This window comes from Pyrgilauda ruficollis, unplaced genomic scaffold (assembly GCF_017590135.1).
Source record: "Pyrgilauda ruficollis isolate IOZ18807 unplaced genomic scaffold, ASM1759013v1 scaffold44, whole genome shotgun sequence".
Lineage (NCBI taxonomy): Eukaryota > Metazoa > Chordata > Aves > Passeriformes > Passeridae > Pyrgilauda > Pyrgilauda ruficollis.
In genome coordinates, this window is record NW_024525934.1 from 4,265,063 (window position 1) to 4,279,901 (window position 14,839).

At 36.0% G+C, this 14,839-nt stretch overlaps 1 protein-coding gene across 2 annotated transcripts in view; it reads left to right on the forward strand.

Annotated features, from left to right (window-relative positions):
* ITGBL1 (integrin subunit beta like 1) overlaps positions 1–14,839 on the forward strand; it is a 123,819-nt gene that overhangs the window by 45,282 nt on the left and 63,698 nt on the right. For both annotated transcript variants that reach the window (XM_041478289.1, XM_041478288.1), the window contains 3 exons: positions 7,609–7,755; positions 10,522–10,644; positions 12,340–12,480. In XM_041478289.1, the coding sequence (XP_041334223.1) occupies positions 7,716–7,755; positions 10,522–10,644; positions 12,340–12,480 (304 nt within the window). In that variant the 5' untranslated portion in view covers positions 7,609–7,715. The remainder of the gene's footprint in view (positions 1–7,608; positions 7,756–10,521; positions 10,645–12,339; positions 12,481–14,839) is intronic.

Consider the following 14,839-nt stretch of genomic DNA (forward strand, 5'->3'; position numbering starts at 1 on the left):
AAATTACACACCATCAGCCGTCATGCCCTCATACCTATCTCAGGTAATTTTTCTATATTTTAATGTAGGTTCTGATTGATTTTTTCATTTTAGAACAATATTTGATAATTGCTTACTAAGACTACTAAGCGATCCCTGCAACATGGCACAAGTGCAAGAGGAATTTTTTTTGCTTTTCAATAGGAAGTACCTACAGTCATTTGTTTAGGTTTAATCCATACTTCTGTTGGAGTTATGATTTAACAGCATTTATGATGTTTTCCTTGTCAAAGTGCTTCTGCTAATAACTAGATTGAGATGGTTTGTCATCAGTTTTCAATTTTAACTCTGAAAATCCATTTCAGATAAACTTAAATGTGTGTGGGGAATCCAATCACTGCAGAGCACTGAGAGGCAAACTGCTATAGACCTTGTGTGCTCTTGTCAGTGACACTCAGTCTCTCAGGCTCCCCACAGCCCAGTGCTCAGTGGTTTTGTCTCTTACTCTGGGCTGCTCCGAGGTCTGGACACTCTAAATAAACATGGATAAATTGGTTTAATGTGAGAGCATCTAAGTTCCAATGTAGTGGGTTTTCTTTTCATTTTTAATAGCCTTTTGAGAGATAGATAAGGTTAAATTTCTTTTCATCCTTAAAGGTCTCTGGGCCTACTGTGTTGCTTTTAAAATTTCTGATGAAATTCTTATTGGGACTGTGGCTTGTTGATAAAGAAGCTTCAGTGACAAAATTGGCTTGAAATGTTCTATTATCTTCAGGCTGCTTTCCCCTTGAAATTTCCCCCTGGATTTTTGAGCATTGTTTCTGAATTCCAACCAGGCGCCTTGGTCAATCCATAGTTTAACCTCATCCTGTCAGCGCAGGCAGAGTGATGAGTGGTTGTGATGTGAAGGAGGAGGCAGTATTCTTGTGAAAACCCCAGTGTTGCTGAATCTCCTTTCAGCAGGGGCAGAATCCCTAGAGCATATTGCAAAGGTTAAGAAGACCTGGCTTTTGTTGGAGGCAGTGCAACATAGACAATCAAGATCCCAACCCTAAAAAAAGAGATTAATAAAACATACTGAGACAGAGAAAAAAAGTAATAATACCAACTTCTTCTTATTTTTCCCCCTTAAAACTGCAGCTCTAACAATTCTGAAAAGGGAGATTCAGAGGAATGATTCATCTGAGTTCAAGTCACAGTTATTGAGAATCTCAAATGCAGTTAAGTAGAATAGTCCATTTTGCAAATCCTATTTTAGTGTAATCTGAAATGTTTTCACTAGCTTTTTATTGGTATAAAGTAGCACAATCTATTTCACTAACTACTGGAAAGAAAGTTTTCCATTTGGAAAGAGATATTAAAAACATCCTCATTGTGCTGGTCTGGGTTGAAAGTGCAGAACAATGTTTTAATTTTTTTTCCAAAATTTTCAACTCTTAAAATTCAATTACCCTTCCTATCCAATATCCCAGTTGGAATTTGGAATCCATAACAAAAGATTCTTCATATTTCTTCACCCATTTAATGAATTGGTTTTTTCAAATTTAAAAAGCACTTCAGAAACCATTCAGGGGTTGCTAAAAATGCATAGTAATGTGCCCATTTAATTTATCATTCCAGCTGCTGATTTTCTTCTGATGACTAACTTCACGCTTGAGAGAGAAATCCTTATCTTAGCATAAGCATCTCACCTGCCTGTAGAAAATTGATTCCATTACAATTTTAAAATGAGAACTGCCCTCAATTGTGTTCTTACATAGAATAATTGGGCTTTAGCTATCAAAAACATGTGGCAGCAAGGACATCTGGGTGTATTTTAGTGTCTGGCCAAACAGCCTGGATCTTCATGCTCAAGTAAGATGCATCTTGTGATGTGAGGGTTACTTTGCTATAACTAATGTGGCACAACCACATAAATAGGTAGTATTCTAAAGGCAGTATTTCCAGTTGTGTTTACTCAATGAGCCAAGAATTTATTTAAAAGCTTTGGCAGTTTAATAATCACATGACCTTAGTTTCACAGTTCCTTCTAGACAGGGAAGGCTCTATTCATCTTGCTGAGAAAGGTGGTGACTGTAATTTCAAAGGTAGCATGTTGCCTCATTGGGCTGTTTGTTTGTTTTTAAACTACCTACTTCTAGTCATACAAAACATCTGAAAGCTCTGAAGTACCAAGATGTTTGTCCTTACCAAAATTTCTATGACAAAGTCAATTATCAATATTTGCTTTATAAAGTAATCACTTGGACTCCTGGTGATGTTTTTGTGCTATAGAGGTTTTCCAGAAAATGAAAGGTACAGGCGTTAAACCTAGTCACCTTTTTTTCAATTTAAGGTCTTAACATCAAGACCAGTCTTCTGTTATTTTTTATTTCTGTTAAGGAGTCTACATTTTTGTGCCCCACCACTGCTCTGTAGAAAAGATAGTCATGGCAGATAAACATGCATACATTCACACATGCTCTTAGCAAGAGCATGGGAGGTGACAAACCAAGTAGTTTGTTTTGACTGATTTCATTGCCTATGGAAAGTTTAAGCACAAGGATGTAGCAAATTTCAGTCACAGTGAACATTAGTATGTAATTTAAAAAATTAAAGAAAACTGGTACAAACATGGAGAAAATCTTTTCCAATAAGATGCACAAAAAACCCCAATAGCACTGATGAATGCTGCAGTTTCTGAAACCACATAAAAATGAAAACAATGTTCAAACTTAGTTTCTGGCACATCTAATAATTATTTAATAGAATTGTTTTTATAAAGCAATGCGGTTCAGCCTGTAACTAAGCTGACATCATGCTCCTTTTTTATTCAAAATATGTCAGAATATTTAAACCCTGACATTGAATATTGTATGGATAAGTGAAGCAAAAGAACATAAATGAATTATCTGTGTTTGCATACAAAGGTATCTAATGATGCATCAAACTCCAAAGTCCCAGCTTCCCAGCCATTTAGTGAAAAAAGACAGACAACCTCTGAGGTCTGTTCAGCCCACACAGGACCTGAGTCATTCTGCAGAAGTGCCTGTCTCTCATGATGGATTACACACAGAGCTCAGCAAAAGCAGGTTTCCAAATCGATGCCCTGAATATGTGCAATACAGATGTGGATTCAGAACTTTTTATCTGAGATTTTACCTTTGTGTCTTTGCTCTTGGATCTGTAGGCATGCAAATATGTAGTGGAAAAATACTTTTAGAAGGCACTTAGGTGGAGGTCAAGTGTCTAAGCAGAAAGATATGTGATCAGAGCCAAATGTTTGTGGTTTAAATTACCATCTTTCTGCTCAGATGTTTTAATTCCCAACCAGTTGTAACTTTGCAAGTGGCTAAAATTCTGTAAATGTTTTCCCTGGATAACTTGACTTGGTCTTCCAAGGTTTAGAGACCTAATGGCAGTTTTTAAGGATAAACTGAGCTCAGGACCATATCCCATAGATTGTATGTATAATTTCAAATGCAGATTTGTAACTCCTTCCTGTCCCTAGTGATATATCCTCAATGGTACATCTCAGACACTTGTCTGCTAAAGGCTTAGTTACACCATGTTTCCAGAGCTGATATCAATATGCAGTCACATTCTTCTTGCTGTTTCCAGGTGGGGAAGTATTAGCCTGTGACATCATTTTCTTGCCCCTAGTGTGTAATCCTGTGCTTGTATTTCCAGTTTCAGTCCACTTTTACTACTTCAGTCCCTCAGGTTGTCAGTCCAGCTATATTTGTATGATCTTTCATCTTCACCTCTCTAGTGAGGATTTACAGGTTTCTTATTGCCAAATGTTGTTTGTATTATCTGAATTTCTTTATCACTATCAGTGAAACACACAGAGTTCCAAAACCATCATTTGAAACATAGCCAGACGTCTTCTATTCCAGTAATGTGCTTTTTTGTCCTACTGTTGTTTCCTTCCTTTAAACTGTGTTGTGATTCTTTGGCATTTCTAGATCATTTTGTCCAGAATATTTTTTGCTTTCATGGACAGCATTGTGACCAACACATATGATCCCTATCACATGGATTTGCTATGTTCCTTTTCTTACAATATTCATTATCACAAAAAAGATATGCCAGGTTATTTTGGCATAATGATAGTCTATTGGGGTAAAGCTGTTATTCATTATATTCCATTTTCATTACTTCAGTGTCTATAGCTATGCAATACTTCATAGTTTATTTCAAATCCTGGCACAGCTCATGAGGTAACAGGCATTTTTTTTTTTTTTAATGTTGTCTGGATCATGTACACTCCTTTTGCTTAAAAGAAATAAAAGCTAGGTTTTATTTTTCAGACAGTTGATTGCCAGCCTGATTAATTAATAGTCTTTATTGCTGAACTGCCCTTTCATGTACAAGTATTTTAAGTACTCTCAAATGGAGGTAATGGGGTCTTGCCCTCTTGGTCCCGGCACTTCCTTTAAAATAGTTTTATGTCTTTATTTTCTTCTTATCTTAGATGAGTAATTTTCATTTCCAGAGACCATGTCATTAGTCACACTGCATTTGCTCCTGGCAGTCAACATCCCCGTATTAGTTTTGTTTTGGACTGCCTGTAAATTGTCTTTAATCTTCACTGGTTTTTGCTGCTTGGTGAAGCCACTCTTTTTCCTGTTTTCTTTTTATTTGGATGATGAAAGTACATTTCAGTACTTGAAATTTTGCGAGATCTGACCCTGCCTAACATTTTCTGTTCTCACTTTCTTCATATATTTTCTGACATCTGACAGTTTTCCTAGCATATTAATTTTATATTCCACCCTAAAAGCTTTCTGCACAGTCCAGATATACTTTCTGAGATGACTGCTCATCTAGTTAGAAATTGAGCCCTTTGTTATAAAATGTTTCTCCCAATGTGTGAAGCTGCAAATTTTTCACAGTCCTCAGACAGTCTTTTTCTTAAAGGAATTACTGCATTTTCTTGAGTCTTCCTTATTTCCTTGTTTTCTGTGGTGTTTTTTTTTTTTGTTGTTGTTGTTGTTGATGTTTTGTTGTTGATGATTTTTAATGAAGTTCTGATTTATTTGTGTTTAGCATTTATTTGTGTTACAGTTATTTTTTTAAAAAAAAATTGAATGAATGTGTCATCACTTTGAGATACAGCATTCTTGACCAACTATTTAGTGAGGTCTTATACTTCACTTTTCTCATATTCTGTGTCACATCCTCAAATACCTGGGTCTACCCTTTATTGCTAAAATTTATTTTATGGGAAGTTGCAATCTCACCTCATAGTTTTCATAGTGATAGTTACTCCTTATTTACTTATTTCCTTATTTACTTATTTACTTTCTAAATAATGGAGAAATTTATACACAATGAATGGGATCCTACAAAAACCTTTCTAAAAGAAAAGTTTTTTTTTATCTTACCAAGTAATGAACTTCTGTGATTTCTCTAATATTCTTACAATTTATCACATACTTGGCTTATACTTCATCACATCATTATCTTTGTCATGAGGAAGGCAATAATATTGTTACATGTGGGTGTGGGAAATAAGCAAGAAGGGGATTCCTGTGTCAAACTGATTTGCAGATCAATTGCATCATCCATGTGACAGGGAAGATGCAGCAAGGTATGCAAGATATTGCAGGCAACTATGGCCTTCTACACTTCAATATAGACCTTTCTCCCAAATTTTTGGACAAAATATTACCATTGCTTTAAAATTTAAAAAAAAATCCAAATGGAAAAATTAATATATTTTAAGGGATGGTAAAGGTGAAATTCATGTGTGCAATCTTGCAAATTAGTTAGATTCCTGAGAGTTTCTTTCACTGCATGCAAATGATCTTCCATTACTTCTCAAAGTTTTATTAATTTTGGGGTTTTTGGTGTTTTCTTGTTAAATAACTCCTCTGTATAACCTCTTTCATGAAAATATTTTAATAATTTTCTTTCAACAGACTGTGTTGCATTTTAAGTGAAATTACTTATTTCCTTCATGCATCATGTGTTAGATTAGTACATCTCTAACTGAGAGAGGTTAGTGCTGCTGGACCATTGGTAATAATTGATATGGAGTGGTTTCTGCCTTACTCTGTCATTTAGACATGGGAATGGGAAAATTAGTCCTACTTTTATTAGAATATCTTTTCTTCACCAGCAGACATCAAAGTGGTAAATCACAAGAGTGCCTAACATAGAGAATGCAAAGTCATAGTGACATGCAATCCTTCAAAGGAGGGAAAATGGTTATGTTTTTTTCTTTACTTTTCTTGTAAGCTACCTAGAATTTAGCAGCACTTTCTGGAATGGGTTTATGCTGTTGTCTGTCAGTGAAGCAGAGTAGTCACTAGAGTAGGTTTTTATTCTGTATTTTATGTACTTTTTTTTCCTTGTACTTTACAAATGGAGAGTTATTCAGCAATTTTGAAGGTGGCAACTCGTGTTTTAAAACATGAATTAGCATGTTCTCTTATGTTTTTGGTTTATGTTTTTTGCAGCTATTGAGCTGTATCTTGTCTTAGGACGATATTGGAAGGCAAGCAAAGTTTTCTTGAGCAACAAAAGAGACAACCTTTTCTAATTAAAATTGTCATTTACAATAGTTATTTAAACTCCTTCTTACTGGCAGCAGACTGGGCTCGTGTTTTTCAGGCAGTTGACTCTAACCACAGGAACAGATGCATTTAAAATAGACTCTAATTAGATTCTGATTTTAAGATGCAGTGATAGGAAAGGAATATTCTGTAAATCGGATATATGTTCAAAAGATACTTATTTTAAAATGTAATTCTCTGTTTTAAAAGAGATGCAATTGTTTTCACATTTACTACTTAAAATTGTATAGGAATGCTAAAGAATGAAGTACTAAAAATTTGCTCCTGGAAGTTAGTGTGAAAAATTATGCTTAATATGCAACATAAATAGTGAAAATTGTCCAGCCTCTCACCCACCAGCCCCCCCAAGTCCTCCTGGGCAGGGCTGCTCTCAATCCGTTCATCCCCCAGCCTGCATTGATACTGGGGGTTGCCCCAGCCCAGGTGCAGAACCTTGCTGCAGGTCTTGTTAATCCACATGAGATTCCAAGGGACCTTCTTCTCGGGCCTGTCCATGTCCCCCTGGAGGGCATCACGTCCTTCAGGTGTGTCTGCTGCACCACTCAGCTTGGTGACATCTCCAAATTTGCCGAGGGTGCACTTGATCCCTTTGTCTCTGTCATTAAGAAATGACACTTGTTGCAGTACAGGTCCCTGAGGGACTCCTCCTGTCAGCGGTGTCCTCCAGGCCTCTCGGTGTGACCACCCAACCAAGTCCTTGTGCACCTAACAGTCCGCATCAAATCCATCTCTCTCCACTTCAGGGAAGGATGTTGTGGGCAACTGTGTCAAGTGCTTTACAGAAATTCAGATAAATGACATCTGTAGCTCTTCCCTTGCTCACTGATGTAGTCACTCCATCATAGAATGGCACAAGTCAGTTGAGCAGGCCTTGTCCTTGGTGGAGCCATGTGCTGGCTGTCTCCCTGCTATTTTTAATTGCATATGAACTCTGTTAAGTTAATCTGTTAGTCATGTTCATTTAAAAATGGAATTGATGGAATCTATTTTAAAAGCTGGATAAGAAAATACCACTTTCTGAATGAGAAAAGAAGGGTCTTGACACACTCTTTCCTTCCTTTGCTAGGCCATGGAAAGTGTGACTGTGGGAAGTGCAAATGTGATGAAGGCTGGTACGGTGAAGCTTGTCAGTATCCAACTATTTGCAATCTTACACGGAAGAAAAGCAATGAAATGTGCAAGAATTCTCAGGATATCATCTGTTCTGGTGCAGGTAAGATGTCTTTTGTTGCTTTTGAAACCTTAGTGCTCTCCCAGTGTTATCTTGAGAATCACTGTCATTTTTAACTAGTAATTTTGTATAATATGTTTCAAGAGACTGAGAGTAAGTGTAGGTATACTAAAATGTTTAATTTTCCTATAGGCTTATTTCTGTACATGTACACTGATTAGGAACACCTACTTAAGTACTCTGATTTATCCCGAGCTGTTGTGAGTTGAGGAAACTGCCACTGTGTCATTTATTTTCCTCGTCAGAATGTTGTTGTAATGGCATTAACACAGGAGGTAATGTAATTTCTATCAAGTGTTTGTGTTTACAGAGTGCAGAAATGGCATTTGCAAATATTTTTCCTGGACATTTATAAGCTGTGCAACTTTTTGAGACACTTTTGAATTGTACGTGTGATTATTAAAATCAGTTGTAGATGTGTTGAATCATTTAAAGGAGCATTTCCATCTTCACTGTTCTGATTTGGTAACACTCTCTTCTCTAATTGTTTAGTTTTATAACCATCCTAACTTAAATATGTCTTCTCCTTAAAAAAAAAATAAAATCAGAGATAAACCAAATGGCCTTTTAGAAGGTCACCTTCATTGAAGAATGATACCATTTTAAAGGGCTTTTTCTACCAATTAAGTTTTGAGACCAGAAGTTGCCTTCTGGTTTTTCCGTTACATTGACCTCCAAGTGGAAAAATGTTTCAAGAACGCCACTTCTGCTCACTAATGCTGGTCTTTAATTTCTGTTGGAATCCACACATTTTCATGCAGGTAAATTTCTCACAAGTTAGTTGCTGACATGAGCAAAGAATCCCAAGGATTTGTGGGACTTGTTAGAGAGAAGGTAGTACAGGGTAAGAAACCAGTTTAACATAAAACAATTAGTATGCAGCATACTGAGTAAATTATACACTTAATTTGTAACAATGGATGTATGAAACTTGCTATCGAGAGAGACATGAGAGATAGCTAAATGAAAAACTGACTTTGAAAAATAAGTATAGCTCATTGTACTTAGTCAAAGTTCTTAAAAAAGAACTTAATTCTTTTCTTGGTTAGAAATGGTCCTACTCTTCAGAGGAAAATGAACATAACTTAACAGCCACTCCAAGTAGCTAAGTTTGAGGTGTTTGTGGCATCATGAGAAGAATAAATGGTTTTGCTTTTGCTGATGTTAAACAGGACAGGAATTCCAATGAGACAGACTAGGGAGTTTGGCTAACTTTGATGGGCTGTATTTTGTCTTGATGGGATTGCCTTTTGATCTGCTACTAACACTGTTATTGAGGTCTGAGATCTGTTTTGTAATTGCCAATAAAAGATAGGAAGGGATGACATGAGCTGTTACAAACACAGATAATCATTTATTGTAATTTTTTTCAGTAACCAATCAAGATCCACCTCAAATTTCATTTTTCTGACTTTGTTCCTAATCATTTGTCATAATAACTAGAGCATCCTACCTAAACTGAGGTTCTCTATGTGAGCAATTTTCTCTTTCGCCAATGGAAGGAATGAACATTTTTATGATACATTGTTGCTCAGATCTGTTTAGAATCTCTGACCAGTATAGGAATCAATTTTCTGTTTTATCTTCTTTCCTGTTCAGGAATTATTTGTTATCATGACAGTTTTCTCAAAAATTGCATTTGTATTTGTTTACCAAGTAATTGTAGCAAATGACTCTATTTCTGTAGGTTACTTAATGTTGTATTATCAGTTGTAGTATTATTGTTATTACCTGACTATATTAGCTCTTGCATACATTTCTACAATTTACTATTTTAGAATGGCCATGTCAGTCACAGAGCCCAATACTTCTGTTCTTTGGATTAACATGATGTTTATTAAAAGTCATGCTGTGCTTGTAAGAGTAAAATCTGTAAGGGTAAAGATCAACTGGTTTCTGCAATCTTGTGTAATATCAGCATAAAACTTCTATTTTGGAGAATTTTTCTGATGCAAATAACTGTGTTTTCAAAAATACGTATGGATGTCATGTGAGGAGTATGAATGTTGTGAAGTGAATTTAAAAAAAAATCTGTACTTGCGGGCACAGTGATGCCATTGACTTTTGGAACAACTTGTTTGAGACCACAAGGCCACAATAATGTGATATTGCACAAAGTTCCCAGCCTTTCAATTTCAATAAAGGTAGGGACAAAGGTTTTTTTTATATGAGTGGCACAGTAATAATTTTGTTTCTAATGTCATTTTAATGTGTTTGTGATTTTTTTTTTTTTGACTGTGGAACTCATTCATGCAGTTATTTATGATCTCAGGTCAGATAGACCCTCTGAGGGAAAAGAGGGGAATCTTCTTTCCCAGGGAGGAATTAAAGAATTTCTTCCTATTCAGGAGGGCAGGTCACAGAGGGAGGCAGCCACTGAGCTGAGGAGCAACTCTCCTCAAAACACCAGGGAGCAAAAAATGTGTGACATGATGAGCAGTGATAGAGGAGAGATCTCTTTACAAATTCATTTGCATCTTTTGCCGCATTGCCTGAGTGCTCTGGCTTTTCATTATGTCAGAAAGTTTTTTTTGTTGTTATGCTTCCAAGGCTCTTGAATGCTCTGTCTCGGTACAGCTAAGATTAGGCTTTTTATTGATATGGATAATTTCTGTGTCTGTCTTTATTGTGTGGGTGATCTTTAGATTTCAGCCTTCTCAGAAATAAAATATGTGCCATCTCGGATGCACTAATGAAACCCTTTCTATAATCAGCAGTCATTGGGTAATGTCTCTTAAATGTTTACAGGCACATGTCAGTGTGGCAGGTGTCAATGTGCTGACTCAGAAGAAAATGGACTGGTATATGGAAAATTTTGTGAATGTGATGACAGAGAATGCATTGATGATGAAACAGGAGAGATTTGTACAGGTATGTATCTTAATGAGCACAAGAAAAGTGAAGAAGATTAATACAGGCTATTATTTAATTGCATGTTTCTACAAAGTATCTTTACTGAATGTATGACTTAGAATAAAAGTAACTCTATTTGCAAGACTTCACACTGCAAATTGTATGTGCAAATTTCAGATGCAAAACTGAGCTAAGCATAAGGTTAAAGAGTGAATAAATCCTGTGACATTTTCCTCTTTTTGGAAGAACTGCAAAGAGAATTGTACAAGATAATTCACTAGGGTAATTCATAGCTTAGTGTGTCTGTTTTCAGTAGAATATATGAGCAATGTGAATGCTTCATGGTGCGGATAAGAGAGAGCAGAATGGACAACATACGAAAAAAACCAAACCAGAAAATAGATTATTAGGAATTTTGTAAAGGAAGAAAAAATTTAAAATATCGGGAATAAATGTAGGATGATAACTCAGAAGCAGGAAGATAAGAAGAGAATGGAATGAATAATGAATTTCATCTGTGATAGCAAAGGCAAGAAAATAAGATGGAATGAACTCTGCTGATAGATAGAAAAGCAACCAAAATTTAAACTGTTCTTTCATGTCATTTTAAGGCAGGAACCTGGCAGTCAAATATTATGCAATACACACAATTTATGGCATTATAAATGCTGTTGCCTATGTTGAGAAGGAGGCTTGTCCTTGAGCTGGAAGGTGCTACAAACACTGTTCACGCTACACACGTGCAGATTGTGTCCATATGCCCACAAGAGTGCTCCAGTCTGCTCCTAGACTATTGATATCTGGTGGTAGTACTTCCCGTGTGTGTGTCTGAAGAAAGAGAGTACTTCTGTAAAGTCTCATTCTCTATCTTTTCCTTACACAGACAGCAAAATAAATTCTATTTATTTAAGTGCCTTTGAAGGCAAAAATTACTTTTTATTTTAAATCCTGGGATTGAGTAGGAATTTTAAATGAGGATATCCAGAATGGTCCTCTGAAGTTCAGATTCAGGAGCTCTAAGAATTGCAACTACTTAATTTAAAAGCTTTGTGCTGTGAAGCACATGGCACATGTGCCTTAGCAGATGAAAATATTGTGGAGTTGGTTTCACCCAGACTTGAATGATGCAGCCGTCTTTTTTGGGATATGTATGTTTTGTTAAATGAACATCTAAAAGATGAATTTTGAAAAGAATTCTTCTTAATGAACTGGTTTAGCCATGTTCAAAAATCTTCTTGACAGAGGGGAAGAAGAAGGGAAGCCATGTACAACATAGCTGGCATGTAATAAATCAAGATGTCTTTACTGCAACTAGCTGAGGAGTCAAGAACACACAATGTGTTCTTAGACATGCCAAGTATGTGTCCTACCTTGATGTGTAAAGCTGTACTTAAATTTTAACAATTAGTCTTCAAAATTTACCCATAAAGTAAAAAAAAAAAAAAGTTTAAAAATGTAAAAATTACTTTGTCAGTACTGTTTATTGATTAGATTTAATCTATGATTAAAGGAAAACTGGTTCTAAAAATAGAGGGTAAAAGTGTAGTTCAGATATCTTTTGTCTGATTTAATGTATTCATACATGGACTATAAATTGTTTCTAGTCTATCTAGCAGTAAAAGTTTTTGAAAGAAAAGATCAAAACAGTTTAATTGTTAATGCCTTTTAAAAACTTGCCTCCTTCTCACTGTACAAAATTTGTTTTGGCTTAAGGCCATGGAAAGTGTTACTGTGGAAACTGTTACTGTGAGGCTGGTTGGCATGGAGATAAATGTGAATTCCAGTGTGACATCACCCCCTGGGAGATCAAGAAAAGATGCACATCTCCAGATGGCAAAATCTGCAGCAACAGAGGTGTGTCATTTGCATGGACCTTCTAGACATGTTTATATAGCTGGCTTTTATTTCACTTTATGCATTCTCTACAGTAGGACATGGACTGTGTTTGCTGAGAGTTTCTACTTGTTCTCACCTATTTCAGCTCTGGATATACGCTTCCAACTGTGTAGTTACCTGTTTAGGTATGTGTAAGTTTAGGTATAAACTTACACAAATCCACATCCACTTCTTGATTAAGCAAACTCAACTTGTTCCCATTCTTTACTTTTGTAGTAAGACTGAGCAGGATAATTTGTTATTTAGTTCATATTTGTTTTGGTAAGAGATCTACCTTGCAAAAGAAAGTATTACCAGATTTTTGACTTTGAACAGATTGGTGCTGTAAGGTCACAGAACTGTATGTCAATTCACTCTTAAAGAAGACTTAGGACCCACAATGGAATGGGGAAAATGACAACACAAAACATTTAATTTCCACTGCAATTGCAAAAACACCTGTGAAGTGTTCAGTAACAATGCTGTGGAATGTATAGAGATGGAAAGGTAGACTTCACACAGTTTCTCTAACTACATAAGGTTTTATCTGCACACAGTTATGGAATTTGAATTTCACCTTTTACTTCTGTCTAATTTTGCCATTTTAGGGGGGGGAAAAAGAAGAAGAAAAACCCACAAAATAAGGTTGCTTTTCAGTAGCTGGTGTGAACAAGGAGTTAAAAAAATAGGGTGTTCTTTTGGCAATAAACCAGAATAATTATAGTAGTACATAAGCAAGAGTCACATAGATGCCTCTCTTAAAAGCATCTCTACTGGAAAAACCTGCTGTATGGTGAACATCCAATCATCCTGAGAGCATTTAGAAAACTCTCTTCTCGTAATTAGGCTGAAATTGAAAGTTTGGCTGAAATACAGAGATCATGTAGGCTCATTTAGTCTCGGGACTTCATCATAAAATTTTCGTGTAGTTCTGGAAATAATAGATATCAAAGTGTCATCATATCAGATGCTTTCTTTGCACAGAGAAAGTAATTTCTTGGCAAAGAATTTCTCATCAAAGCAAACTTTTAATCAAATTTGAAATTTTAATGTGCGATTATTTCTTTAAACTGGCATTGCAATAGGAGAAGTTGTGTGAATAGCATAGCTAATATTCTGAGTAGCTGCAACCTTCAATACTAAGGTACATTTGTGTGATGCTTCCATGCCTTCAGCCTTTCATGTATTTGTGATTTTATTTTCATAAGAATTGTGTAGTCTTCTGATATTGTGAAGTTGCTTTCCAACAAAGTATTTCCGCTCCATTTGGTCCTGCTTACCCAGTTTTCTGTGCTTATGCATCTTGTGATATAAGTACAGTTCATCTTGTCAGTCTTGAGCCTTCTAAAATTCAAATATTGAGGCTAACCTTGCTGCCCACCTTCCTTCAGTGCTAAGATGGATAAATTGTTCTTATCTTCTCCCATGCACTGTCTAGTCAACCAGTTTAGACCACATGTGAAAATTTGGATTTTTAAACTTTGGTGAGATTCTGTTCTGCATTCTGACATCCAGGACAGCTGATCTAAAATAACTTTGAAGTTGTTTTTGGGAGGATTAATCACTCTCGAGAGGCATTTCCTGTTTTTGTTTGTTTGTTGGTTGGTTGTATGGTTTTTTTCTTCTTCAGTAATGTCACTGAATTGTGAAAGTATAAAAAGATAGGTACAAATTTCTTGAGGGCTGTCTCAGGGTTTTTAGCATTATACAGGGCTGTAGCTCTTCCTGTTCATGTCATGCATGCTGGGTTGTGTAGACCTTCTCCTTTTATTAGAGAATGTACCCATATCTATGTGTACTGTTTAGTCATCCTGTCCTGTTGTCCTCAAATGCATTATATTGTTTAGAGAAACCTAAATACGATGACAAAAGTGTTGGCAGAGTAACAGAAGGTGAAGCCACTCTTCAAGAAAAGAACTGCATGCATCAGTAAGGTCAGGCTGCTTCTACGAGCCTGTTAGCATCTCAAAAAAAGTAGTGAGTGTGTTGCCCTGGAGTATATTTGGTTTTCTGAATAAGGAAATTTTTTTGTTTGTTTGTTTGGTTGGGGGTTTTTGTTCAGATTTTCCTAAATAAGTAGGGGGCATATTCTCTGCATATTGGCAAAATATGCAAATTTGTTTTCTGTTATTCGCATTTCTTCTTATTGTAAGCAGCAGGGTGTGGCTCTGAATATTGACTTGGGAAAGTGGAGAAGTGCCTTTTCATATAGATCTATGCTGCTGTTCTTCTTAGGTAAAGAATGACCTCCTAGACATTTTCAGCTGTGTTAGTTTGGATTCTCTTGTAGTTTAAATGTTTATGCTTTAACAACCATTAATTATCCCCTGTACCCAAG